The following is a 27,566-nucleotide window of genomic DNA, read 5'->3' on the forward strand; positions in this document are numbered from 1 at the left end:
ATATTAATCACACGGAACAATCATCTCTCCTTTAAATGCATGTTTAGAGTCTGTAGACTCTGTGTGACCCAGGGGTGCTTATATAACTAAATGTGGGTCTCTAGGTGTAAATACATGTTTATGATTTTTATAATATATATGTCTGTGGGTTGCATCTAACTCCTGTGTGTGTAATAATGTTTTTCTCTGCTGAGGCTTACTTCTCCAGCCTATTGTTTGAGACAACAGATATAAGTTGCGATGGGAGAGGAGCGTCGGATTTGGTGTGTATCCCCCATTTCCAATTATAGATGGATCATTACAGACAGCAGAGTCCTGAGAAGCCAGACATCTGCTCCTCACATGAATGCACTCACCTCCTAGAGACCAGGCTGCCATCATGCTCTGGAAGCTCGTGGAGAATGTCAAGTACGAAGATATCTATGAGGTGAGCTGACACCCCAGATGCATCTTAGAGTTTTGCCGATAGAGAATTTGAGCTTCTTGACACCCCAACTGATATATATTTTTAAGCTGTTTAATCGCAGGTTTCGGGTCGGTTTTCTCAGCTTTCTCTAACTTTTAGAAAAGCTGGTTTGGGGAGACTTTGCTATTATTGCAAAATGACGTTAAGGTTGCAATCTGACTACTTTAACCTAGAAGATTTCCTTTTTTCTTTTTCTTTTATTTTTCCTCTCTCTTCTCGCACCCCCCCCCCTTACTCCGGTGGGGAAGGTGGGCAGAGAAAATAGAGACCGCTAAAGACAGAGACTCTCCTCGTTTTTGAATGTGAGAGAGAATTAGGTTTTCAAGCCTCATTGGTAACAGACTCGGGCTTTTAATTTTTATTTTCAAGAAAATTTCTGAAATCGATAAACAGATCCAAGTAGAGGACGGAAAATTAGAAAGAGGGAGGTAGATAGATGGTCGTCGGTAGAGCACAAGCCAAGGAGTAGTTACATTTTTTTTCTCCTTTCTTGGGTTTTGCTTCTTTGAGGGTCAGAGCGTTCGTCAAACCATCCCGTGTTCGGGAATTTTTAGCGAAATGGGCTGCCCCTGCTCAGTGCGCACGGTTCTCGAGCGTTAACTTCTCCAGCTAGAGAAGTTGCCAGCAAGCCGGGGCGCCTGCAGCTGGAGCGGCCGGGCCGCGCCTGAGACGCGCTCTCGGTCCCGGGCGCCGAGCGATGCCGCGGCGGGGCGGCTCCCGGGCCCGCTGGGCGGCCGCGCTGGGAGCGGGGAGCGAGGCGGGACGGGAAGGAGCAGCCGGCGGCGGCCCGCGGAGCCTCGCTCCCGAGAGGCACGGGCTCGGAGACCCCAACTTAGGTGCAAATAAAAGGGGGGAAGCGAGGACTCCGAGGAGACGTCGAGGCGGGGAAGGAAGAAAAGCCTGGAGAAAGGCGCAGAGGAGTTGGGGAGAGGGCGATGGTGGCTGGAGACCGAGGAGTGGAGGCTGCCGAGAGGAGGGAGAGAGGGAAACATCCCGGGCGACGGGCGAGGGCAGGGCTCGGGAGGACCCAGCGGTCGCGGTGGGAGGCACAGAGGCTCCCCGACCAGTGGGGGGAACGCGACCCCGCGCTCCGGAATAGCTCGGGAAAGCCCGGCCCCGCGCCGCCCTGCGGATCCTGGGGACAGGCCGCGCACGGACGCGGTCGCGAGCGCTGACCGACGCCTCTGGCCCAGAACTGCCGGCCGGATGGGCTCGCCCGCCGCGCCTCGCAGGCAGCGCCCGCGCCCAGGGCCTCCTAGCGCTGCCCACCCCTGAATCCTAATTTGGGGTGAGATGGGGGAGAGAGAAAGAGAGAGAAAGGGGGGAAGAGAGAGAGAGACGGGTTTTTCTGCAAGTGATGCTTAGAGCTTTTCTTTCTTTCCCCTTTGTGGTTACGTGTTGACTGTAACGAAGAGCCGTGCCTCTGCCTTGTGGTGTTTGTTTCGGTTCGGCCTCCTTTTCTTTCTTTAATAGGGATGATGGCAAAGTTGAAGACGCTAGAACTAGCGTAAAAATAATAATAATGTGAGCGGCCGAAGTGGGCAAGACACTGGCGAGGATGATACCAGGGTGTCAACAGCTTGGGGCATACATAGAGAGATATCAGTGGGTCCTAAAAAGTAAGCAAGATATAACTCGTTCTTTGATTATGAAAAGTAAACTGCCTAAAAGAGAAAGGAGGGAGGGAGAGAAGAAAGAAGGGAGGGTGAGAGGAAGAGGAAGGGGTGGAGTGGAAGAGGGGTAAGGGAATAAAGGGGGAGGGAGAGAGGGAGAACAGTGCAGGTATTTCCAGTTGCCTAAATTTTCTGCTCAGAAATATAGGAAAGCCAGCAGCCTGGTAGAAGGAGCCTATTTAAGTCGGGAGGAAGGTTGAACTTTAACAGAAATGGCAGTCAAGCCAGTTGAACGGGTTCCTGAAATATCCGAAAAGGTTTTCTGTTGCCCCTGGCTTTGCCTGGAAAGGATAAGTTTAGTGTACCTGAAGATTGATAGCATATATTTTAAACTGAGGCAAAAATCACAGACTGTGTGAGCATTAAAGAGGGGAAGGCTGCACACGGAATAAAAAGCCCCCACCTCCCCTCTATCCTTTAATAAATGAGCATAGTCTCTAATATTCAGCGAAGGTCTGCAAACGTCACTGTTCACAACAACGGGGTCCACCGGTTTACTTTCCTCTCCCCTCCAAATGCTGAGGCAACGCCTTTTTATTTTGTTCTTTTAATCTGCACACAAAGCACCCAGGGCGATCAGTTCTTCCCATTAGGAAAGTCCCTCTCCGGGAACACGTTTTACACAAGCCCCCAGCGACGCTCTCCCGCACTGCCCTGTCCAGGGAAGCAGAGGCTGCTTTACGCGTGTCCCCAGCTCAGTTAATTGAAGTTCTGCCTCTTTCCTGCTAAACTTTTTCCCCAGTCTGCCTTTGCCAGCCCCCTCGTCTGATTACATCTAGTAATTCTCCACTGAATGAACGTCATTTACAATAGTAGGGGAGCTCTGCGCTCGCTGCTGCTTCACGCTCCATTTGTCCTCCATTCTCCCTTTAAAGTACTCGTGTAATATTAATAGTCATGAATATCAATTATTATGAGGCGGTGTAGGCAAGCGGAGGGAGGAAGGGGCGCCTGAGCAGTCTGAGCCCAGCTTCGGGTGGAAGAGGACTGCTTCTGGAGCCCCGAAGAACGGCAGAAGGAAAAAAAGGCCAAAAAGACAGCAAGAGACCGATGAACAGCTCGGTCTGAGTGACAGGCAGCGCCAATCTTGTTTAGGGGTGGGGGGGGTAGTAATTTTTTTTTTTTTTTTTTTTTTTTTGATGGCCTGTCCTGGAAACACCTCAAGCTCCGCTTCTGTGTCCAGCTTGTTTCTCTGCTGGACTCCTTGATTTTTTAAAAATCACTGTTTGATTTTGAGCAGTAACCGGGCTTTTTTTTCCAGATGTTAGTCCACACCTATTCATCCATGGTGAGTTTGGATTCACGTTGTACCAGAATTGCATGCTCCCTCCTCTCACTGTCTCTCTCTGTCTCTCCGTCTCTGTGTGCGTGTCTCACTCTCTCCGTCTCTGTCTTCCTCTGAGCGCCTTTGGCTTGGTAATTTAGCACCATAATTGGACGAGGCTGCAGCTGCTTCTCTCTGCATTGTGTGTTCTCCGTCTGAGCTCCTTGAGTCAGCTGGGGAGGGGGGAGGCCAAACAGAAAACTTTTTATTTGCCATTGAAGTTTGGAAATTCAGGTGTCTATTTCTCCAAAAAGAACCACGGAGACTTTACCTTGGCATTTCCACAAAGAAGAGGGAGAAAGTTAAACACCCCTCACACACACACACACACACACACACACACCTCATTTTTTCACTTAGTTTACCACTCCAGATAGGACCAACAATAAGTTGCCTGGGTTTTTTCATCCCCTTCCAAACTCATGTCCTTCATTAACACACCCTAGAGTACCGCATCAGATATAGAAAAGCAGCCTTAGAAATAACTCCTTAAAACCACAATTCAACTTAACGTAGGCTTAGGAGACAATTTCAAATGAGATCCATTTCAATCACACTCTCTTTAAAATTAATTCCTCTTGGGGAGGGAGGGGTGACTGGGAGCTCAGATTAGGCAGATTCCTGGGAGCTCCTGGAATTATCCGGTTGTGCAGGGAGCTCCCCGGCAGCCCACTGGGTTTTCGGAGAAGGCAGAAGTTGGTGTTGAACTGGAGGAGCAGCAAATAGTGTGGAGTTTTATGTGCTATACTTTGGAACTCTGGCAGAGTTATAAAAATTTGTTTAAAACACCCAGAAGAGCAAATGCTATACGTAAGATTACTATATTTTTAATTAAGGAATCTAAAATCTCCGTATTTCCCCCTCACCCTTTTGCTGGCTTCGCACTCTCAACTGAAGGCTCAGATGTCGGTTGTGTGGGTGATTCTCCCCATTTCCCTCCCCAAAGCCTTGCGTTTGGAATTGCTAAAAATCATTCGCCCTCTGAGTTAACTTGGCAGTATAAGTTTCAGATTCTCGCTTCCCCTGTCCCGGGAAGAACGTACAGAAGCCGGGCTTCTCCATTTGTCGCTTGTTTTTTTTTTTTTTTTTGTTTTTTTTTTCTTCTCCTCTCTTCTCTCTCTCTCTCTCCTCTCTCTCATTCTCTCCTCTCCCAGGACCGGCACGATGGCGTCCCGAGCCACAGCTCGAGACTCTCCCAGCTGGGCTCGGTGTCCCAAGGACCTTACTCGAGCGCCCCGCCGCTGTCCCACACCCCATCATCAGACTTCCAGCCGCCCTACTTCCCGCCCCCCTACCAGCCGCTCCCCTACCACCAGAGCCAGGACCCCTACTCTCACGTCAACGACCCCTACTCCCTGAACCCACTGCACCAGCCCCAGCAGCATCCCTGGGGGCAACGGCAGAGACAAGAAGTGGGTTCCGAAGCCGGCTCTCTCCTGCCCCAGCCTCGGGCCGCCTTGCCCCAGCTCTCCGGCCTCGACCCCCGAAGGGACTACCACTCGGTCCGCCGGCCGGACGTGCTGCTGCATTCGGCGCATCACGGCCTGGACGCGGGCATGGGTGACAGCCTCTCACTGCACGGCCTCGGCCATCCAGGAATGGAAGACGTCCAGGTAACCAACACCAAACAAACAAACAAACAAACAAATGAAAAAGACAGTAAATAAATAGAGAATGCTCAGGGGGGGAGGAGCAGCGGGGATGGGACAGCTCTGTCTCCTTTGAGGGAGGTAGTTTCCATGTTTAGAGCAGGCCCCTCTGGACACACGACATATACAACTGTTTATGTGTGTAGGTACTTGTGTGGCTCTATGGTGGCGATGTCTGGAGGTCCAGTTATGAAAGGTAGAGCCATTAGAAATGAAATCATGAAGGAGAAAAATATATGCGTGTAGTTTGATAATTTAGAATTATCAGAATTAAAGCTAGATGTTTTTATCTTGTCTTAGCTACCGGCTCCTTCCTATTCTCTTGTGTTTTTCGTGAGCAAGCTGGGTACCCTCCTCAGTGCACCAAACCCCTCCCCGCCCCCCCCCCCCCCCACATCCCATAGTGGGCCTGGCCAGATGACTTGGCAAGTGAAGGCCTGGCTGCCTAAGGGTTGGGGCTGCTGCATGGAGGCACGGGGTCCTCTGTAGGCTCCAGAGGTTCCTCCTGGATTTGAAAAGACTTTGATAAGCATGACAGTGCACATTGGAAAAAAAAAACATGCTATATTTGTCCAAGTCAGGTATTACTCTGAATGCCCCATAACCTGCAGAGCCCCTTTCTAAGATAACTGAGTTCCAGAGTCATCACCTGAGAAACGGAATATTTGTGGGGAGAGACCCAGAAAGCCATAATTCTATTTGGGAGTCCATGAGGAGAACAACCATTTTAGAGATTCTTTTCACCTTTTAGTTCATTAAACAACCATGGAGCAATATTCTCCACATCCCTTTTCAGTACTCCCCCTCCATTAATACTCTCTTCTCCTCAGTACCACCATCCCAATTGAAAGGTGTCACGTGTTTATTTCTTAAAACAAAAGGCTCAAAACACTCCCCCCTACCCACACACTATCCCATCTGCAACCTACACAATGGAGCCTGATTTGGTTGAGAATACTTGATTAAACTAAACAAAGAAACATCAAAGAAATGATTTCTAAAACCCGTCTGGGTGATTCTGAGCAGGTCTCCCTTTGCTCCTTAGTTTAAATAGTCTCCAGAAAAGATAAATATGGTTGAAAAGTATTTAATTGACACTTTGGCCTCATTGGCATAGTTGTATACATTATGCATCATTTTAGACATACATCTGAAGCAAAGGAAAACAAAATGTGAAAGGGAAAAGGGTGCATGAGTCCCTCTTCTCTACTTTGATGAAAAAAAATGTATTTTGAACAGTTAAAATGTGGTGGCTGCATTAAATGCCGTCTGGGCATAGCCTTTAATGGTTTATTGTTTTAAAGGAAATTCAGTTATTTATTACTTTCAAAAATGAAGGTATTACCTGGTTTGTGGCTAAATTTACTTACAGTAATAAGAATGATAGTTTTGCTGATTTAACCAAGCTTGGCTGTCCCAGTCTGAAGATATTGCTCATTTTAGAATAGCATATGAGAAGGGAAATATTTAATAGTTGTGGGTTTTTCAATGCATTGGGGTAATATGTGTCTGGGGGGAGTTTTTAAATTAACCTTCCTGAGTAAGGTTCGAAGTGGTAGATAATGAAAGTGGATCAGCTCATCACCATTGCTGTTGGCAATGCTAACATTGGCTGTCACCCCCACCCTGCTGGCCCAGGGGCTCGGGTGACATAACAAGAATTCCCTCCAAAGAGGAAACGGATTTTTTTGGTTTGCGTTTTATATATATAAATTGTGAGGAGTTTTGAGTGTTTGGACAAATGCAAAGGGCGAGAGAAAAACAGGGCCAGGTCTGTGCATTTGGGAGAACCCCCATGTAAAGGTGGCGTGTCAAGCCGAGTTGATTTGTTGCGGGCGGGAACACCAACCGCAGAGGTGCAGAGAGCTGAAAGGAGAGTAGGTGTAGGCCCAGGCCTCAAAAGTTCCCTGCCCCACCACACCTCTGCCCTGTTCATTCCCCAGAAGCATTCCAGTCGGTCTTCCGGTGAAGTGGGGAGGCCCATGGGATTTTGGATGAGCCCTGGAGCAAAGGGTCGCGGGGGAGACAACCTCTTGTCTTTCCCAGACATGGACGATCTCACCGAAGTGTGCTCGACTTGACACAGGGCAGGTGACAAAGACAAGGGATAGGAGATATACTTAGGGCCAGACCCCCAAAGCCAGAGATTTCACTCCGGACTTCAGGATCTGGAGCTCTGGGGCTAAAGTTACAAGAACCACTAACTGGTCGGGGTTTCCTCCTGCCCTGCAGCTACGGAATGGATTGGCTGCACCGGGTTTTTATAAGTGAACAGAGAGTGTCTGGGCCTGGACTTTGGTCACTTGTTCTATCTCAAAGGCCTAGCTTGTGTTTCAGATCCCCTCTACTCCCACCCCAGCCACTGACCACACTGATCCCAAAGGTGCTGCCCGACAGTGGGGCTCACAACATGGAGTACTCGCCTGGGGGTGGAGGAGCTGTTGTCTCTCTCTCTCTCTCTCTCTCTCTCTCTCTCTCTCTCTCTCTCTCTCTCTCTCTCTCTCTCACACACACACACACACACATGCATGGCCACCGCCCCAACCATGAGAGGAGAGCTAATTAACCAACTGCTTCTAATATTTTTTAAATGAAACTATAAAACCCTGTCAATTTCTATTTCAATTTACTCACAGGGGCTATTAAACTAGCAAATCGCTGTTTGGGTTCTGGGTATGCTACATTTCACCCATTGTGTGTGTGTGGTGTGGGGGAGGAACAGTGTAAAAACTCAGAAAAACAACATGAGAAAGAAAGAGGGACTGAGATGACACCTAGTTTGGAGTTTGTTTAGTTACCAGGAACATCCCTTTTCTTCTTCCAATCTTGGCTCTCTAGCCTCTTATCACCTCTACCACCCATGAATACCAACAACATATAAGGATGTTAAGTCAAACCTCCCAACACGTGCGCGCTCACGGACACGCGCACACACACGCACACACACGCACACATACACACCCACTCAAACACACCCTAGTGTCTTAAAGCAACCCCTGGTATCACTTTTAACTAAAGAAGTCTAGTAATTATGAGTCTGAGTTGTTTTTCTGAGCTTCCGCATGCAGTCCTAATTAAATCTTTACGATCCTCCCCGTGACGATTAAGCGCCAGCATGCTGCGTGAATATCCTGTACAAAAACCCAGCAGGCGGCCGTAATTAGATAGAAAATCAGACAAGAGCCTTCTCATTAACTACCACAACTACCCCACGTCGCTGATGAGGCGTATATACATATTTACGTAAGGACGTGAGGGTGAGGTGTGGGGGCGCACTGGTCTAGGCCGGTGTGGTTGCGGGTCTGCCTGCCCACAGACGCCGGCAAGTGTTTCTGTCCTGCGTGGACATGTTGCCACTGCAGACACGTGAGCATAGATAGTTGTGAATCTTATGTGTGAGCGCATGTCCGTTGGTGGGGTCTCCTGAGAAGTTTCAAACAAGGTATAGTCATTTTTTAAAAGTCTTTCCACGATTTCTTAAGATTTACGTGGCATGTTGCAACATGGAAAATGGTTCTTAGTGAGAATAACAGTTTTCCTCACCTTTCTGAGTAAATAAGAGTGACTATTAAAAACAAAAAGAAACAAATTAACAAGCCCCCTCCATAATTAGATCATCTCGTTTCTAATCTGCTTGTTTGAGGGAGTCAGTTTCTCCCTTGTGATGAGTACACACTTTGTCTGGGGATGCAGCATGATTGGGTGGGAGGTGCTGTGAAAATACCACCTCATTCTCAAGCCCTTTTCTTCCTACTTCTCTGTCGAGTGGGTGACAAATTGTTCCAAATTTAGATTTCTGTGGAGCAAGGAAAGCAGTTGTACATTTCAGGAAGAACTATCATTTCTTTTCATTTGGGGTAGGGAAGGGAATCCACTGCTTTGGGGAGGCCCTGGTAGCACTGCCAGACAGTAAGAGACTCATTCCAACAGCTATTTCCTTTCAGAAGTGCTGCCAACTCCCAGGTTGGTAACTTTCCTTGGGAGGGATGAAACTGGTATAGAAGATGAATGCTCTTTGCCATTACCTAGGTGTTGACTGGGAGCATCCGGGCCTCTGTGTGTTGTCTGTGTGTCTAGTTACTGCCTTCCTAACAGGTGTGCTCCTTGTGGGAAGCAGCAGCAGCAGCAGTAGCAGCAAGGCTGGGAGAGGGAGCAAATTGTGCAGGTTCCACTGAGGGACTGTTGTACAGCAAGAAGTTCATGGCGCACAGGGATGTATATGGACTTCAATGGGTGTGTGGTCCTGGCGGCTTGCAAACATGTTCCTATGTGTTGCTGTTTGCATTCCATTCCAAGTAACTCAGACTTTAATTAAAATCCCATAATGTAAACTATTATGTATTTGTAAAATGACTCTGGAGTTAAGATACACTGGGATAGAATAGGAAACTGAAATTGCTCCTACTAATATTAGTGAAAATCTTTCAGCTGTTGCCAAATTTTCACAATTCATAAGAGCAAATAATATAAAAGTTTATATGTCTATGTAATATCTGTGTTTAATATCATAACTAAGCCAATATTGCATCCCAGATGTCTCTCACAGTTTCATTTTTCCTCTTCTTCCATTGGAAGAATGTATAATTTGGGTGAATTTCATCTCTGTGTCTATTTGGAGATGAGATAATAATGATAATAATCAAACCTCCCTTTGTGAATTAATATAAATGGAAATAACAGAAACTCCAGTTTGGAATGACATGATTTATGTGTGTGATTCTTTAATATCCAGTCAATTTGAATAGTGATGTTTTTATATTCACAGTCAGTTGAAGATGCCAATAACAGCGGCATGAATCTATTGGACCAGTCTGTCATAAAAAAAGGTATGGATTATTCCCTCCCCAAAGTAAAGTAAGTTTTCCTTGCATTCATGTCTTTATGATGAGTTTTCACTTTGGGAGGAATTGATTATTTTATAAGATAAAAATGTTTGTTCACAATTAGAGAACAGTGGCTGTCTGGGTGAAAGGGCATGTCAGAAGAAGGAAATGGGGATGGAGGAGGGAGAACTGCAGGTAGACTCCTTGATGAGAGAGACAGAAGGACAGAGACTATTGCTGTTTTTTCTGATGGTACATTTGGTAGCAATTCTAGATACTATGTTAAATAACTGAACTACCATCATGTATGGAACTAGCTGGGAAACACTGCTTTCAAAATGTACGGTAATTATTTCATTGATAACTGGAGTTTGCCGAACTAAGCCCTATGTCATTGAAATAGTTCCTTCTCTCCTTGTTTTTGTATTTGATTTTCTGGTGGTAATTTTGTTCCCAGTACTCTGTTTTATGAGTTCTTATTTTTTTAATTGTGTCAAGTGCATTGCTAAATATGTGCATCCTGAGAAGCTTAGACAGCCTATGCACATTTCTAAATCTTCCTACATATGCGTTCATGATTTAGTGTGACTGTGGAATCACCCCATACTGTTAAAGGGCATGTGATATTAACAAATGTTTGCAGTCTCTTGTACAGCTGTAAGCAAAATAATTAACTAATTAAACTAATTAAATGTAATTACAATAACTCATTTCGGGCATATTGCAGCTGCTTAATTCCGCCCCCCCCCCTTTCTCTGTCACTGAGAGAATGCCTGGCGATTAGTGTGGCTGTGGAAAGGCCCAATGTCACTCACATGCCACAAATTTAGGAGCTTGAATGTGTAAACAGAACAATCTTTAATTATCGCAAGAACTGGTGTTTGGAGATACAGTTTTAACGACAGTAACCCTTTCTTATCCATGCTGGAGAAGACCTGTCCTTATGTTTGGTGTCAACAATCCCTAGTTTCAGTCATTTATGATTTAGTGGAGCCACATGACTTTCACAAAAACAATGAAAAGATGTTTTGGAAAATAATTCAGAGTCAAGCTGATGTAGGAGCGTTGTGAAGTAAGGATTCCAGAAAGGGTGAGGTAGTCTAAAATTCTTCTTTTACGAAGGCAGAGAAAGTAGCTCTGAGAGGTGGGAGGTAGGGAATAGAAACTGTATTTAAAATGATGCCATTCGGCTTTAGAATGTAATATCTGAAGAATAGCAAGGTTTGGGGCAAAACTATTTAAGTGTTGCTTCAAACATCTCTCTCTCTCTTCCTCATATAGTATCGTTTCAGTTTTTAATGCCAGCTTTTGGGTTTGCTTGTGTGCCTTGGTGCTTAGATTTGCAACTGTGCTGACAGCTCACTTTCAGCATGTCCCCTTGGGTCTTCTCTTTTGGTTAATTGCTGGTTGATGAGGGAATGGTGGAGCAGGGCTGGGATGCAATTCCCCATTGGCCTTTTATTTTTCCTTTTGTTTTAGTTCCCCCTCCATTTTTAGGAAAAGCTAGAAGTCCTTAGCTCAGGGGTCCTTATCCTATATATAGCATTTGAGTTGGCAATGGGGCATGCCCAACCAATGACCAATCAGAAATGTTATTAATAACCAGGCCAATAAAAATATTTGAAACTTAGCTTGCCTAACCAAAGGGAGCTGAAAATATTCTTAGGTGTTTGATGCTTTCCTTTCAGGGCTTGCATATGTTTGTCAGCAGAATGTGAATATTTATGTATAAAGGTATGTTCAGGAACAAGAAAAGGGGAATATTGACTAAGGTTATTGGTTTTGTTTTGAAATGTGTGTTACTTTTTAAGGCCTTCAAAGCTTTTGTGTGTGTGTGTGTGTGTGTGTGTGTGTGTGCAGCTTAAAACATCTAAGTGGCACCCTTGTCACTATTGATTTAGGGGGTATGGTGTGAATATGAAGTGTTAGGTCAACTCCATTATTTAATATTTTAGGTATTTGCTTTATTACATGAAGAAACAATCCTAATATCTTATTTTTATCTTTAGAGACCTGTGGGCAAAATAGGAATAAGTGGTTGATTTATTTTTCTAAATCACTATGAACTACTTAAAGTAAGGTTATGGGTTCATTAGCTCCTCTCTGCTCTCCCATCTTTGCCCCTCCCTCCACCTTTATGAGGAATGTTTCTAAAAGATTAATTTCATAAAAGAGAAGGTAAGAAAGTTTTCTGAACAAAATATTTTAAATTTCAACAACTGACAGGGGACTTAGTTGCTTAATTTATTTTCCAATGCACTTTCAAAGAGATTTTTAAAATTCTACCTTGTTAATAAAAGTGCCCCAACTGGCCCAAGCTTTGGTGTCTCTGCTTGTGCTTATAAAGCCAGAAAATTTAGAAATTTAGGCATAAAGCATCTCTCTCTCCCTCTCCCTCTTGCTCTCTCATTATGGAAGCACCCCTTCTAAAATTTAACCAGTCCAATTTTTCACCTGTGTTGATATCACCCCACAGATTAGAGGCTCGCTCTCTTGTTATGTTTGCGATCTGGGCTTAGCTGACATTTCTGAAGTAATTTAGTTAAGAGGAAATGAGTTGTTCCCAGTAGAGAGAGCAAACGAGTGGAGTGAAGGTAGCCAGCGTGATAAATGGCTCTTTCATTTGAGGATCTCCAGAGCTCGTTTACGGCTAATTTTCTGTATTGGCCCCCTTTGAGCTATTAATGCAATCGGCAGGGACCGTGGCCCCTCTCCTCTTAGCTGCCCCATTAGTGCTCCCATTAAGCTGCCAAATCTCGGAGTCTCAACTCCATGGCAGGACTGGGGGGAATAATGAAAGGTGCTTTTTAAACTCTCCTAATCTAAACCGGCAGAGGGTGGTTAATACGATTTGAAGGGGGCTGGTCAATGAGCAATCAATAAAGTAATAATGAGAAGGATTCGGTACATTAGCAGTCTAAAAATCCAACGAGACATTAAAAAATCATTCTTAACTCTCAGTTCCATTAAGATTGGGAATCTGGGCTGTTTGGTGGGGGGTGGGGTGGGCAGGATGGTGCCCAGCTAATATGATCACTGCCAACTATAGTCTAACTTAAAAAAAAAAAAAAAAAAAGGATCACCCAGACTTAAAGAAAAAGTTTTTGGTGCAATCAGATGCCAATATGCAATTGGTTAGACACTTTAGGCAGGGGGAAAAAAAAAAAAAAAAGCTGGGATTTCTTGGAAAGACTAGCGTGGCTGAAGTCCAAGGTTCAAATGTGTGACTGTGGGGTATTTCCATTGGTCTTAGGGATATCTTGTTTGGTTAGTTTCAGTTCAACCTCTGTTCTCTCCCAATTTTTTCCCCATTAGTTTTGGCCCCTTCCCCACATACACACATTAATTGGTGTGGATTTTCTTTTGGGTGGGGGTGAATTAAAATAATTAAAATTTGCCAATTTCAATTACATTGAGATTGGGATTCTTCCTTTTGACTTAAAAGGTAAAAAATACTGAGAGTCTGTCAGTGCCTCTGAAAAGATATCTTTCCTCTCAGAGGAAGAGGTTTGGCTTTCTAGAGCTGACTAGAATCCAGTAAGTGTTCAAGTAGGAACTCTAAGATACATTCCAGCCACCCAGGGAATAATCAGAGTTCATAGAATTTCAAAGATGGAAAGGTTATACACTCTTCTTCACCACCTCCCCCACCATCTCCAGTGTGGAAATCCAGACAGAGAGTAGAAAAATGACTTTTTCAAGGTCCCACATCTCAAGTAAATGATGGGACCCAACTCAGTTTCCAGCATCTTAGACTTTACCCCTAAAGATTGCTAACATTGGATGTTTGTAGCTTTTTTATGTTCCAGCTTTCTTTGTGAGAATTCTTTCATTTATACACTTGCTATATATACATGTGGCATAAAATTTAGCCCTCAGGTGGAGGAGAAACAATGCAAGTGTAAGAAAAGGGGTGCTTTGCTGGTGAGAATTATTTCAAGCAATACTCAACCTTTTGGAGTCTTCTTGGTATTTTTTATATACTTAAGTCTGTGTACCTTTCAGAAGGACTTAACCCTTGAATCTACTTCTCCCCTTTTCTCTCACCAGCAGATCAGATTCATGGAGGGTCTGTTTCCAGGCAAACACAAAGTTACAATTTCATACTTAAGTTTAAAGAATACAGATTACTAGCTAGCCTGTTAATGCTTTGGCTCTACTATATAGTCCATTAAGAAAGTATATTTTATCTAATCAGTTTTTCTTCTTTTTCTTAAATAAAACTCCAGTCACTGAGATGAAATATTGATCAATTTTTGAATCTTTTTCTTCTCCTCCCCAAAAAATGCAAGAGAAAATGGAGGAGGAGGAGTGCAAGTTTTGAGGGTGTTACAACCAGAAGTTAGGCATGCTACCCAACTGAGAACTGAAGAATGGAAAAAAAAAAACAGTTTTAATATATGCACAGAAAATTGTAAACATGTAAAGAACTGAAAGCTTCATGCTGAGTTTTGCTATGCTCCATTTCCTTACCATTTCCTGCTGTCGCTTTAAACCTATCCTAGTTATCTCTGGGTTCCGTGAGCAGGAACAGTGTGTTCATAATTACTAACAAATCAACCAGGCCCTGTTGATTTCTGGGTTTATTGATAAACTGGAGGAAAGCAGAAGGGAAAAGACCAAGAATAAAATATAGGGTTAACCAGCTGAGCTAAACAGATGTGAACATGGAGGGAAAGGTAGATGATAACAGTGCTTTGGACTTAAAGGAAAGTTTGGACAAGAACTGTGTAGGCTTCAATCTATGAGGCCAGTGCTAAGGTCAGGGTGTAAAAGAGGCTTATAACCTGACAGTAGAGGATAGGAATATGATTGATGCTTAAATTTAAAAGTGGAAATATCTGAAGCATGTCTGTTCAAATAGTCACCTAGGGCTTAAAACAAAACAAAACAAAACAAAAAACAACATCTATCCACCCCCCTCCAGACAGCAGTGTGTTGACAGAAGCTGACTGGATTGGTGATATTTAGGTGATAATGTATATGCAGAAAGGAAGATACAGCTCACAGAAGGGAGCAATATACATTCTTCAAAGGAAATAGCTCTTGTCAGGTAAATCAGGCAATTAGCAATAGTGAAATTTAGAGGGCAGTTTATAAAGTGCCTCTAAAGGCCTGGCTTTTTAAAGAGATTTGGCATCTGGGACTTTGAGAAGCAGGTAAAATGCCAATCCTCGGGAGATATTCAGTTATCTGGGAACTAGGAACTAAAATTACTGCTTTTAGCTTAGTGGGTTTTTTTCCTGTTAAAATATTTGAAGTATTTAAATATAAAAATGTTGCTGAGTTCAAATATGAGATTTTTATATACTTAATTTCTATAGTTCATACCATGTTGAAAGTACAAAGGCCATCTATATTTTGGGGAAAAGTTTTCCAATGCCATCTAGTATCAGTTCCCATGATCACAAATTGTTTATAGTGCTTGAATATGAATCTGAAGTTTGAACATCAGAACTGCTGTGAGGAATGAGGTAGATTAAAACAGATATGGATGCTGTTAAAGAGGATTAAGTGATAGTTTAACCCCATAGTTTACTCAAATTTAATTAATACTCACACTTCAATTTTTCATTGGTTCACTCTCAAATGAGAAGCAGCTTCACTGGTGAAAATATGATGAGGGGAAGGAGAAAGAAGGAAGCCCCTCTATAACTCACCAACTCCACCATGTCAGTGCATAAGATCCACTCTGTTACCTAATATCATTCATCTGCCCTGGGATAAGGTCTTGGACTCCATCGGCAGAGCTAGAAATCTGAAAATATCTGCTAAGAAGTAGCAAAAGGGAATGAATGCTTCAGTCCACACACCCACTTATCTAGGAAAGCCCTTTTTCACAAGGCCTTTGTAAAATGCTGAATACAATTCATAGTATCAAAAAGATTTGGGACCTGCTGGCTTTTAGGAGTCTCTAAACAATCATGGAGGTCTGGAATCTGTAGTAGAGAATAAGCCGTTACAAAAATATTGTGGTGGTTAGTTTGTTCTATACAAGGGAAATTATACAACTTGTTTGACATATAGGGTTCTAGGCTCCAGATGGCAGAAAGAGCATATCTTTCCACACTACCAGGATTATAGGGTGAGACAGAATCTTTATTAAAGAGGAGGAATGGAAGCCTCCTTTTGCATGCCAGATGCATGTTTCAATAAACCCCCTGGACTGGTGATCAACAAATACTATTTCAGTATTTGGAGGCCTCATAACCCAATCAAGAAGCTAAGGTGTAGGACAAGTCAGGAGGAAAAGCCACCTGCCCAGTAGTTTCTAGAGCCTGCAGAAAGAAAATGGGCTTCAGCAGTGTAGAAGCCCAAGTGAGCAAGAGTGCCAGGAATTGGGAGGTGATCACTCACTGTTCCTCATTCCCAGCCCTCTGGTTCTCCTGAGCCCCGCCTCTTCCTGAGGTACAGATGACACTGAAACAATTAAACAGAAATACAGGCTGGAGAGACTGAGTGCTCCTGGGTAGCAGTGGCAACCAGCTGTCAGCTCTTATTAACTTCTGCATAAAACATACCTTGAGTGCGGTTTGTTATCAATTACTTGCCGAAATGAAACAACTGGGGCAAGGCAAGACCGCAGCTCACATGAATTAGAGTGATTGGTTGATTGATCAGGGCACCTGTTGTAAATCATAACTGCTCCAAACAATCACCAGCCGGTGCTTTGCTTTATGTTAATTTGTAAACAAAATTCATGTCACTGCAGAATTGCTTTCAGTGGAGAGGAGCATTTGGGTTCATTTCTAAATGAATCTGTTGTTATGGTGTAGGAAAGAACAGGATCCACTTTAGAGAAATGAGCAGCTCTTTGGAGCCCAGTCTCCCCTCTTAATGGTATTACTTGGCTGCTGTTGGGCAGGGCATCTGATGGGCCTATCCTCCTGATCCTCTTCAGTGATGATGCTCTCCAATAGGAGAAGAGGGAGGGGTTCCCATAAAGACCATTGGCATCACAATTTTCTATCATTTGTAGGGATGATCACCTTCAGATTTCACCACCATATGTGGTTATCTTCAGGAGACAGATGAGAAAACCAAGATTCAGAGACGTTCAATGGGCTGTCCAAGGTCACACACCCAGCATGTTGATGGAATAGAATTTGCCTGGTTTAATAGCACAATCCAAACTCTGGGTTTCGTATTTTATTGATTTGTGTCGTGAGCGGGCCTGTGGGAAGCGACACTCATATATCTCCACACATGGGGTAAATTTCCAGAGGAATGATGGCTTTTGCATTTCTTTGTACACAGTGCTCTGAACGCACCACAGCACCACTGGAACAAACACTTCCTCCTCCAGCTTTCCACTTAGAGCCTGTCCTGTGGCCTCGTCCCTGCGCACGCACCGACACATTCTATCAGCCGGTCACCAGAATCGAAACCCGGTCACCTTTATGGCATTTTTTTTTCTCTCTAGTTCCGGTTCCTCCCAAATCTGTGACTTCTCTGATGATGAATAAAGATGGCTTCCTGGGAGGCATGTCCGTCAACACCGGCGAGGTGTTTTGCTCGGTCCCTGGCCGTTTGTCTCTGCTCAGTTCAACTTCAAAGTACAAAGTAACTGTGGGGGAAGTTCAGAGACGGCTTTCGCCCCCCGAATGCCTCAATGCGTCTCTTCTTGGCGGCGTCCTCAGAAGGTAAAACGCCCCCAAACTAGTTTTTATGAGTGGTATGCGAGGGCTCACGCCGAAACCGATGGACAGCTGGACGCGGTTGCCTAGCAACCAAGCAGCGGAGCGCGGAGCTTGCGGGGAGCCGAGGCTGCAGATTCCTCGGGGCCAAGCGCATCATTGCCGGCTTTAGACCCAGGTGCCACAGGCCCCAGCCGCTCACGCGCTCCTTTGCTCTCCCAGAGGTGCTGTGACAGTGCGAACCTTGCACTTTCCATTCCCTGGGTCTGATGTCCAGCTCCCTCCTATCCCTAGGACACTTACAGGGCATTGTATCCTGAGTGACCCAGAAGCTATACATGTTTATCTAAAACCGAAGCTTTACGCAGTAACGCTTTGCAATTTACTCTGATTAAGCACTATGTTCATTAAAATGTAGTTGGCGGCTAAGTTGGTCACAACCCACTAATGTTTGAAAAACACTTTTCTAGACTTGTGACCTCCCTTCTTCAGTAATACTATCACCAATAATAATGATACCACTTTAGAAGTATTAATAGTTATTCCTTGGGGCCATTAAGATGCTGCCCAATATTGGAGGAAGACAATCCACAGACTACTTGTGGAAAATGGGGGAGGAGATGGCTTCTGTCTTAAGATTTAAAGACTCCCCAAAAGTCCCTGGCAATGCCTGAATCCTTTGGTAATGCCCCTGATATGAAGGAGACGAACTTTTCCAGTTAGCCTATTTCAGGGATTAAAAGTCCTTTTCTATCCTAAAAGCCGCTCTATGACCAGTACAGCATTTTTGCTCCTACATATAGGTAGGGCCTTGGGAGGAAGTAAGGGTGTGATCCACAGGCTTTTCTCACGTTGAATATTCTAGCTGGGCTCTACTTTGGTTCAGTTTTCAAGTGAGTCCTTTGAGCCCCAGAGCAGAAGTTTCTTTCAATCACCCCCAGGCCCTGAGCGTGTGTGTATAAAACTTGCTATGAGATTAAGTGAGATAATATAAAGTGCTTATCACATAACTAAACTCCCTAAAGTGTTAGTTTTACTGTTATGATTACCATCACCATTAGTTTCATGTTTCAGTCTTCCTTTCCCTTTTAATCCAACTCCACTTTATAGTGACTCTTGACCCCTTGCTCAAAAAGCCCACCTGTTTCAGCTAGTGCCTTCTCATCTCTGAACCACCCAGTTCTCTCCTCTTTTCCGCACAGTTGTGCTCGGTCAGTTTCTGCTCACCTTACTGGCTCCATGACAAGGAAAGAGCTTGTGTGTGTGCATGTGCAACTTCTACCTTCACTAGATCCACAGCCTACAATGTAATTATTTCCATCTGCTATCATTTTTCTCATGAGATTTAAAAAAAAGAAAAGAAAACACTCAATTTTTTAATGCTCTGTATTGCAGAAATTAAGCAAACCTCAGCAAACTATCAGCAAATAACCAAAAGCGGGGCGGGGAGGGGGGAGGAAATATGCTAACCTCAAGTTAAAACCTCTTCAAGCTCCACTGGGCTTTAGATTGCTAAGCCTAAACTTTGTTTCAGGAGGTTAATCAGAATGTTAATTCTTGCAATTTCAGAGCCAAATCGAAAAATGGGGGGAGATCTTTGCGAGAAAGGCTAGAAAAAATCGGTTTGAATTTACCCGCGGGCAGGCGCAAAGCAGCAAATGTCACGTTACTCACCTCCCTGGTGGAAGGTAAGCAAGACGTGTGGCCATTTCATGAAGTAGCTAGCTGAGTTTAACTGTCAGCTGAAGTCTGACATTTTACACATTTCATGATTAACTGGAAATCATTGCAATTGTTGTGCCCTTGTGAGTGGATGTCAAGCAACTGTTTGAGAGAAGTTCAAAGGTCTTTTTACTTAGAGGAAGCCAGCAATTGTAGAGAGGACAAGGGAGAGTATGAAGGTGACTATGTTGTGAAGAGTACTCAGGTCCAGCCTCCGAGACAGTGCAGGAGTCACCTCTGTGGCCAGGCGCAGAACAGAGTGTCTGAAATACCCTTTGAACTCTTGCAAGAGTCACTCTGTAAATAGCAATCTATTCTATACCCTTTCTCCTTCCCTCATTTTACCGCAGAATTAGTAGTAGAAAACACATTGTCTATTTATTAAACTAACATTGCATTCATAATTCCTAATGGTTACTTTAAAACTCATGTCATTCCCAGAGCCCTATATCTTCTGCAGATTAAGTGGGACTTATTGTTGTTGAAATACAATTTAGTAAGGCCCATGATGCCTTGAGTGGGAAGTGAGGAAACAGGGAGGGAGTCATGTATAATCTTCAATGTAGATTTATCAGCTATGAATTAAAGGGACATAATTATAACAAACATATTATGATTGACATCATTTTGAGGTTGAGGATGATATTTATAGTATGTAATAAAGAAGACCTTCTGCACAGTCTAGAACAAGAAGATCTGCCTTTGAATTTGGGGAAGGGGAAACAATAGGAAATACAGCCAGATGGTCCTAGTGGGGAAAGTTGTAGACTTTTCTCTAGAGTCTAACATGTAGATTTTTTCTTCTATTTTCATGGGTGTGATATTATGACACTCCTCTAGGGAGTTGGTTTTTGGAGGAGGAGATCTTAGAATATTTAAGCAGCAACCATAAAGTCATCACACTGATAGGCACTGCATTTTGCCAGCTTTAAGACAAAGTTGCCTGGCCCAAACTTAATCTCCAGGGGCAACAGTCACCAAATATCCAGACCACACTTACTAGCAGTCGACTCTCAGCCTGGGGTTTTTACTTGTTATCCTTGAGGGAATTGGTAATATCACAACCCCCATTTTGAAAAGCAGTCAAGGTAATCTCAGCCCAAGACAGGGATTTGGATGGAGAAGGAAGAAAACTGAAATTCCAATATTTGGTTTTCAGTTTTCAGTTTTGTGAATCAATTTAAGCACCATGTCTGAAGTCTTTTGTTGTTACTATGATGATGATGATTTAAAGTTAGATATGGTCCTTAAAAATAATGTAGTTATGGAATAATTCAACATATTACTTTTTCATGTTTGGGATCTTCCCTGGAACCCCTGAGGCTGTGCTTTAAAGGGTAATAATGCCTTATATAAGAGAGGCTTCCACATAAGCTGAGGAATCTCTCAGATATCTAAATTTTCTACCACTGCCTTGTCACCTTTGTGCAGTAGAAAGTCCTTATCTAGGAGGATGGTGACAGTGATCTCTGAAGAGGAGAAACCTGAAAACTAACTAGCTGGAAACAGACAAGGAGAAATAAATATTTCATTGATGGAGAGAAATATTTATTCCATATACATTGTACACATATTCTTTAATATATGTGGACATTACACATGCAAATTTATGTTTGAATATATTACTTATTAATAAGATATTTTCCCTCTAATACAATTATAGGAAGTTCAAACGATAGGAAGACTTTTACATTTATTTAAAATGGTATAGCAGATGCTACTAAGAAGAGTGGTATCTGGCTTGAATATCCAGCCCAGTGTCTAGGTACAATTGTAAGGTGGCTCCTGAACATATCAGTCCAGTTACCCTTAAGACAAGGCATCGGGTGTGGGAGACTTGAAGCTCTCCAGGGAATGTCTAACTAGGACTTGGCTGAAAGGATGATGAGGGAGAGTCTGGAGAGGGAAGTAGGAGCAAAGTTTCTTCTATCAATTTCAATTGCAGCCTGAGAATCATTTTTATTTCAGGCATCTGTCACACCTTTGCTTTTGACCCCCAACACCTGGTCTCTTCTGTAAATAAGAATTGACCAGAGAGCCCCTCTTCTGCCCTGAGATGATGAGGGACTGGGTGCTGGTTATTACTTCTGCTGCTGTTTTTTTGGTTTTATTTTCAGGGGAAGCTGTTCACTTAGCTCGGGATTTTGGGTACATCTGCGAAACAGAGTTTCCCGCCAAAGCTGTTTCTGAGTATTTGAACCGGCAGCACACGGACCCCAGTGACCTGCATTCCCGAAAGAATATGCTGCTGGCCACCAAGTGAGTGTCACAAATCCCTGACTTCTACCCTGCTGACTCACCTGATTTGGGCATACGCAGAGGGCAGGGCAGTGCAGACCTCCTTTTTGGGGTAGAGAAAGCGCTCAGCTGTAGAAGTAGCATTGATTGGCAGCCTATTGCCCTCCCTGCTCAGCACTCTGCCCCTCCCCCGAGCTCCCCCGGTCACACCCCCCCCCCCCCCGCGCCCGCCCGCCGGTTGACTGTGGGCTGTAGGATTGTCTCTGTCTCCTCTTTTCCAAGTTTCTGGAGGAGGATTGCTTTATGAATCTGAATCCAGGCTTTTTAGAGTTCTCTTCTCCAACCCTGGGGTGTCAGATCTTTTTCAGGTGGGTCTTTATTCAAATTCTTCCTTGGAAACCTACGTGCATATTTCTGCCTAGGTTTCACCTCTCGATGTCACAACCACACAGCCACGTGGGCTCGCTCGGGTGTCTGTCTTTATATCACCCACGTGTGCCCATCTCTACCCGCAGCTCTAATTACTCTCTTTCCAACGTCGCAGTTTGGCATCTTCCACAGACATAAAATTTACTACAACTCCAGAGGGGAAAATAGTAAATCTCTGGCTAAATTTAGGTCTAGAGCTCATTTGAACTTTTACAGTGGGTTTTCTATTTATTTGATTTACTCCTGTCTTTGGCTTCCGTGTCATATTGTTGGTGTTTTATGGCCGGCGAAGGCCTGCAGTGGGCGGTGCTGCGTGCGCCCGTACGTTTCTGTCGAAGGCGCGGCCCAAACAGGGGCGCTCATTTATTTAGTGCTGGAGGACGCGGTTTGTTCCGTTGACAGCGTAATTTAAAGAAATATATGGAAGGCTGAAAAATCATTTGCTCAAATTTGTCCAGATGTTTTTGAGACGTGATTGGAATTTGATTGCCCCTTTCCGCAGGGTCAAAAAATATTAATGTCCCAGAACTTTAATTGCTTACAGACCCTGGTTGGGGCTTTGAAGATTTAAAATGTTTAACTCTAAGCATTTGTTCTTCCCAGTTCAGAATTTCCTTTTTGGCACTTCGGTAATGAGTACAAACTTAAGGAAAGACTTTAACCATCTCTTCCAGCGATCAAAACCTGGCACCCATCCTGTTTTTACAAGGTTTTCCTCTGATGTAACACTAGCAATATAATAGATCTTTGTCAGTAAATTGCCTTCCTGCTCCCCTCCCTGGTGTCTAGTGGTGGGGGACCAATTGGTGGTTTATGAAAAGGTAAACGTACTTTGGGGAAAAAATAAAACCAAGCTGTATAAATTCGATGACAGAATTTCACAAATGACTCTGTCATTTCCCCAAGGAATGCTTGTAACTTTCACCTTTGAAGCCTTGTGGCTTCTCTTAGGCCAGCGCTTCTTAACCTGGGGTGGGTATCAGAATCACCTGGAGAGCTTTTTCAAGATATTTATCTGTGGACCTAGACCCAAGCCTCCTGAACTGGAATCAGTCAGGGTGGAGACCTCGATGTGTACACTTGACCCCCACAGGTGATCCTGAGGTACCTCTGGCTAAAGGAGTGCCGTTTTTAGGTAACAACTGTTACCTGTTTCTTTCTGAGTGTGAGGATGTATGTGTGCATTTTGAATGGAGACACCAGCAGAAAGAGGGTAGAGAGAGGATGCTTCTTAGTGTTCTCTATCCACCAGCCTCAAAACCAAAAACCTTTCAGCTGCTGCACCTGGCGGTGGGGGAGGAGGTATTCTCTATCTAAGTTAGACATTACTCCTCCTGGTGGTAATCTCCTGGGAAAGGATGCCCGAAGGTTACTTACATTGGCCTCCGGATTCCTGCCCCAGTTACCTGTTGGCCAGGCCTGGTGTCACCAGGTTTCAGGTTATCCCAAGGGGTCCTGGGACGGGACTTCTGTGGTTTTCCTTTTCTTACCACCCTCCACTAATGGGGTGGAGGCAGGATGATGGGATGAGTCTGCCACTCAGTAAAAAGCTGTGGCCTTTGGGATGCCATGCCTCTGCCAGGAGAGTGAAGCCATTGCACCTTCCGGGCTAACACTCTCCTATCCACCTCTTATATTAAAACTTTCTTAAATAAGCTCGATCCATAGTCAGGCCCACAGGATTTCTAAGGCTGGGAGATTCTTCTAAATGGTAGGTGCCTTGAGGAAATAAAAAACCTTAAACAAATAAAAATCTACCCTCCCCAGTGTCTTAACCATCTACCTTTAGGTTTTATTTAAACAATGTAGGAATCCTTTTATATTGACAACAATTCTGTTGTACAAAGATTTTCAGTCACCTACACTTGAAAGAAAAAAAAAGGGGGGGGGGAATGCCTCCCTTCCCAAATACTGCAGGTAAACAGATTTTTGCTTTGAATGGAATCAGCATTCTCTTCTGCAATAAACAGTTGCTTGCCCTGGGCCATGCAAGGCTCCAGCAATCTGCTTCTGTGCCAGGGACAGGCTTGTGGCCGAGGGGCCTAAATCTTTCAGGGCTTTTTGAGCCTGAACACCAAGAGAGGCAAGGGAGAGGAGGGGAAAGGGCTTTTAAAAGAATTGCCAGGTTAGAGTTAAAAATTACTGAATATTAAAAATCAATCGCCAAAGCTTAGTGAATTTCCCAAAGTAGAGTTATAGGATCCTGGAATGAAGGAAAAAAGACTGGAAGGGGGAGGGGAGGCTAGACTTTGGGATTCGAGGAGTGCATAATCCCTCCTCCACCCCAACACCCCCACCCAACCCCCGCTTGCTTTCCTTCCAGCCCCAGCTGCTCCAGAAGGGCAAGCGCTGGTAAAGGAAACAGAGCGGAATAGTTCACATTAACCTCGCTCTTCGGCCTGGCGGTTAGTGGGCGCCTCTGGGCTTGTGTGAGCGTCTCCTTTCTAATGTCAATGACAACGACACTAAGATTTTTTTTTTTCCTGTTCCTCTCCCACCCTTCTGCAGGCAACTTTGTAAAGAATTTACAGATCTGCTGGCACAGGACCGGACACCGATAGGAAACAGCCGGCCCAGCCCCATCCTGGAGCCGGGGATCCAGAGCTGCCTCACGCACTTCAGCCTCATCACACACGGCTTCGGCGCCCCGGCCATTTGCGCCGCGCTCACGGCCCTGCAGAACTATCTCACCGAGGCGCTCAAAGGCATGGACAAGATGTTCTTGAACAACACCACTACTAACAGGCACACGTCTGGGGAAGGCCCAGGTAGTAAAACTGGCGACAAGGAGGAGAAACACAGGAAATGAAAAATTTTTAAAGGAAAAAATGTTTTAAATACAAAAGGAAAACAAAAAAATAATTTTAGCTTTAAAATATTGGATTGGCTTTGGAAGAATTATATTAGGTAGAATACACATACAATCAAAATTAAAACAAAAAAAAGCTAAGTAACTTAAAAACTGAGGCATACAACGGAGCAACAATATCGGTTCTCAGTGTCTATTTCAAGATACACTTGGAGACAACCGTCCGGATTTTCCACTTCGGTTCTTTCCAGCTTAGTAATACTGATAATAAAAGAAAACCATGATTATTTTCCCCCTTTGGAAAATAAACATAAGACTAAACATGAGAAAACGCTAACTTATTGGAAGAAAATCGGAGAACTGTTGGTGTCAGTGCTTTGACAGCTGGTTGACTGAGACGCACGAACTTCTTAATTTTTAATATTTTTTTAGGAAACTGTCTCGCAGTCCCTGCCCTTTCTCCTTCACCTCGCCCTCTCCCAACCACCCTTTTCTACGTTGCTCTCCCTTCCTCAAGCTGTCACGGGAAATCTTCCGGGATGAACGCGAGTGTGGTTAACCCTTTTGCGTTGTGTTTCATTCGCCTCGGTTCTCCGCCCCATCCCGCGTTTTAAATTCACCGGTGCCCAGCTCCCTCCACCCCCCTGGCCGTTTCCAAACTTAGGGAGGGCGAGGGCGGGCGGGGCAGGAAGCCCCCAGAGATGCAAACGGTGGCTGCAGCTTTTGGTGCCCACCGCCAAGCAAAGGCTCCCGCAGCTGAGGAAAATCCGGACCAATAAGTTGATTCATACTCATCATCAGTTCCTCTCAGAAATGTTACTAGTTCCCAGCCTTGCCAGCATCGGCATACAGAGAATCTTGCATTTGTTATAATACTTGTGTCATCTACCAGTTTTAAGAATAATAGTAAAAAACACACACACACAATATGAATACGTTGATTAGTATGTAATTCCTTCGGAGGGGTATGTACCATTTCAATTCTCTTCTGTTTTCCAAAGCTTTGCCCGCATGGTTTATGAGCTTCTTCAAAGAGGACTGGGGCTTCCTACACAAACTATAAGGTACAGAGAAAAAAAAAATCCGATCCCTTTTTAATCAAAGCCTGTGTGTCAGCATTCTGCAGGTGCACTTCTTTAAAGAAGCTCAAAGGGAATAATTTAGAAAGTGGCCAATAAGAGATTGAAGCAGCTTTGAGTCTAGTTGTTAACAGATACCTCAACATGAAATTCTGGGGGATGAAGTGAGCTGCAAAATGAATTTTTGGGGAGACGAATAAGGGTTCTTGGAGCCCAATATTTTAACAATATTGACCTGCCATTAAAATGGATTGTATTTCCTTGGGCTCTTTGGTGATTGCTGTTTTGGCGGGGAAATGAGCAGCTTTGGGAGTGGTCACGGGGAGAAGGGTGGTGCAAGCTTCCGAGTCTCTGCTGAAATTGCTTTCTTACAAGATGCTCTATGGATGAGGCATTTTCCTCACCCTCGAGATGTGCACTTGTTTTGGCATATAATGGTAAAATAATGCAAAGTGAAAGAAGATTTATTTCAGCTTTGAATTTACCGTCTGGATACACTGGGACTATTCCCAGTGGAAAAAGTTTCATGCATTTAATATCTCTAACTTCTGGCAGCCTGGCTCCTTCCTCCTTTCTCCGGCTTCATCTGAGCCTTATCATGAAATAAGATCTGGAACCCATTGTCCCCACCCTCCCCAAAGCAGTGGGAAATCCCCATGGGAGGGGTGAGTGAACTAAGTCTTTAAATTTAGTATCCATACAAGACACCTCTTTATATAAAAATAGATGTCAGGGCCTTTGCAACATCCTATGAAGATAAAGATCCAGATATCTGTTCCACAAGTTTTACAGTTAAGACCCTCTGGGACTTTCAGTTCTGCCCCACAGATGGGTCTCGGCCTTGAGGGGGGGGGGTCGGTGCTGGAGGGCTGGGTTTAGGAACCTGTTGAGAGCTTTGCGCTGACGTTTTTATAGGGGCGGGAAGTTAGGGAGCTAGTTCCAGGTCACCAGGAGGGCCTACACTTAGGTTACTGTCACACCTCTGCCCATATACTGCCAGCTCCTTTGAGGGGGGCTCAGCCCTAGAACAGCTGAAGGAGTACCAAGGTCGGGAACTAGACTTTAGGGAGAGTGTAGACACTCCATCCCTCCAGCTCAGAAGCCCGCGCTTTTGTTGGAGGGACTGGCCGCTTGCATTAGATATATTCTGATTGCGAAAGGCCAGGAGAAACCACACTGAAAACCATCGTCTCCTTTCCTTGCAGGGCAACGCGCCCCACGCGTGTGACGTGCGAGGGACGCGATGGACGCGCCTTGCTCTTACTGTGCAGGTCCTGAGAGCGTGGGGGCCACTCGCACCCAGTCGTGTTGAGGACATAGAATCAGCCGCTGCAGGGGCCGCGGGCCGCGTGTGCCCTTGCTGCTCTCGGTCTCATCTTAAGGGCTAAGGCGACCGAGATAGCCCCATTCTCCAGTAGGTAATGGGGCGGCACCCCGAGGGCTGCAGGCGGAGACGGGTCTCAGCGCTGCCCAGGCTCTTTGCTACCAGCGGCCACCCCAGGCGCCTGCTCCAGGAGGGCGAGTGGCCTAGAAATGTCCAGAGAACCGGAAGCTACCCCGCTTTTGCCAGGACGAAAACTCTCCATCCTCAGGCTCCTAAAGGCAGGTGATGGGATAGGAATGGTCTTACTTGGCTACGTAGACTTCCGTGGCCCTTTCCCATTCATTCGTGCGCCCTCCCCTCTCCACCCTGACTTGGCGAAGTAGAGTTGGGTGA

At 44.7% G+C, this 27,566-nt stretch overlaps 1 protein-coding gene across 6 annotated transcripts; it reads left to right on the forward strand.

The window, feature by feature from the left end:
* Positions 1–214: 214 nt before the first annotated feature.
* TFAP2B (transcription factor AP-2 beta) lies at positions 215–27,566 on the forward strand. 6 transcript variants are annotated; one of them, XM_090282570.1, is made up of 10 exons: positions 215–427; positions 3,401–3,427; positions 4,618–5,076; positions 9,878–9,938; positions 17,359–17,578; positions 19,142–19,260; positions 21,412–21,553; positions 24,470–24,729; positions 25,772–25,834; positions 27,055–27,566. In XM_090282570.1, the coding sequence occupies exons 1-9, from the start codon at positions 347–349 to the stop codon at positions 25,831–25,833; spliced, it is 1,431 nt and encodes a 476-aa protein (XP_090138696.1). In that variant the 5' UTR covers positions 215–346; the 3' UTR covers position 25,834; positions 27,055–27,566. The 6 variants fall into 6 exon arrangements, with proteins under 6 accessions (XP_090138696.1, XP_090138698.1, XP_090138695.1 ...); XM_090282572.1 differs by lacking the exon at positions 25,772–25,834; XM_090282569.1 differs by lacking the exon at positions 27,055–27,566 and having other exon boundaries at positions 25,772–26,114.

The sequence above is a fragment of the Furipterus horrens genome, unplaced genomic scaffold (assembly GCF_987537825.1).
Source record: "Furipterus horrens unplaced genomic scaffold, mFurHor1.1.pri manual_scaffold_6, whole genome shotgun sequence".
Taxonomy (NCBI): Eukaryota; Metazoa; Chordata; class Mammalia; order Chiroptera; family Furipteridae; genus Furipterus; species Furipterus horrens.

Coding starts and splice junctions, on each gene's coding strand:
- TFAP2B (XM_090282570.1), top strand. CDS start 347: ATGCACTCACCTCCTAGAGACCAGGCTGCCATCATGCTCTGGAAGCTC. Junction 9,939..17,358: donor CCAGTCTGTCATAAAAAAAG/GTATGGATTATT, acceptor TTTTCTCTCTAG/TTCCGGTTCCTCCCAAATCT. Junction 17,579..19,141: donor CTTGGCGGCGTCCTCAGAAG/GTAAAACGCCCC, acceptor TTGCAATTTCAG/AGCCAAATCGAAAAATGGGG.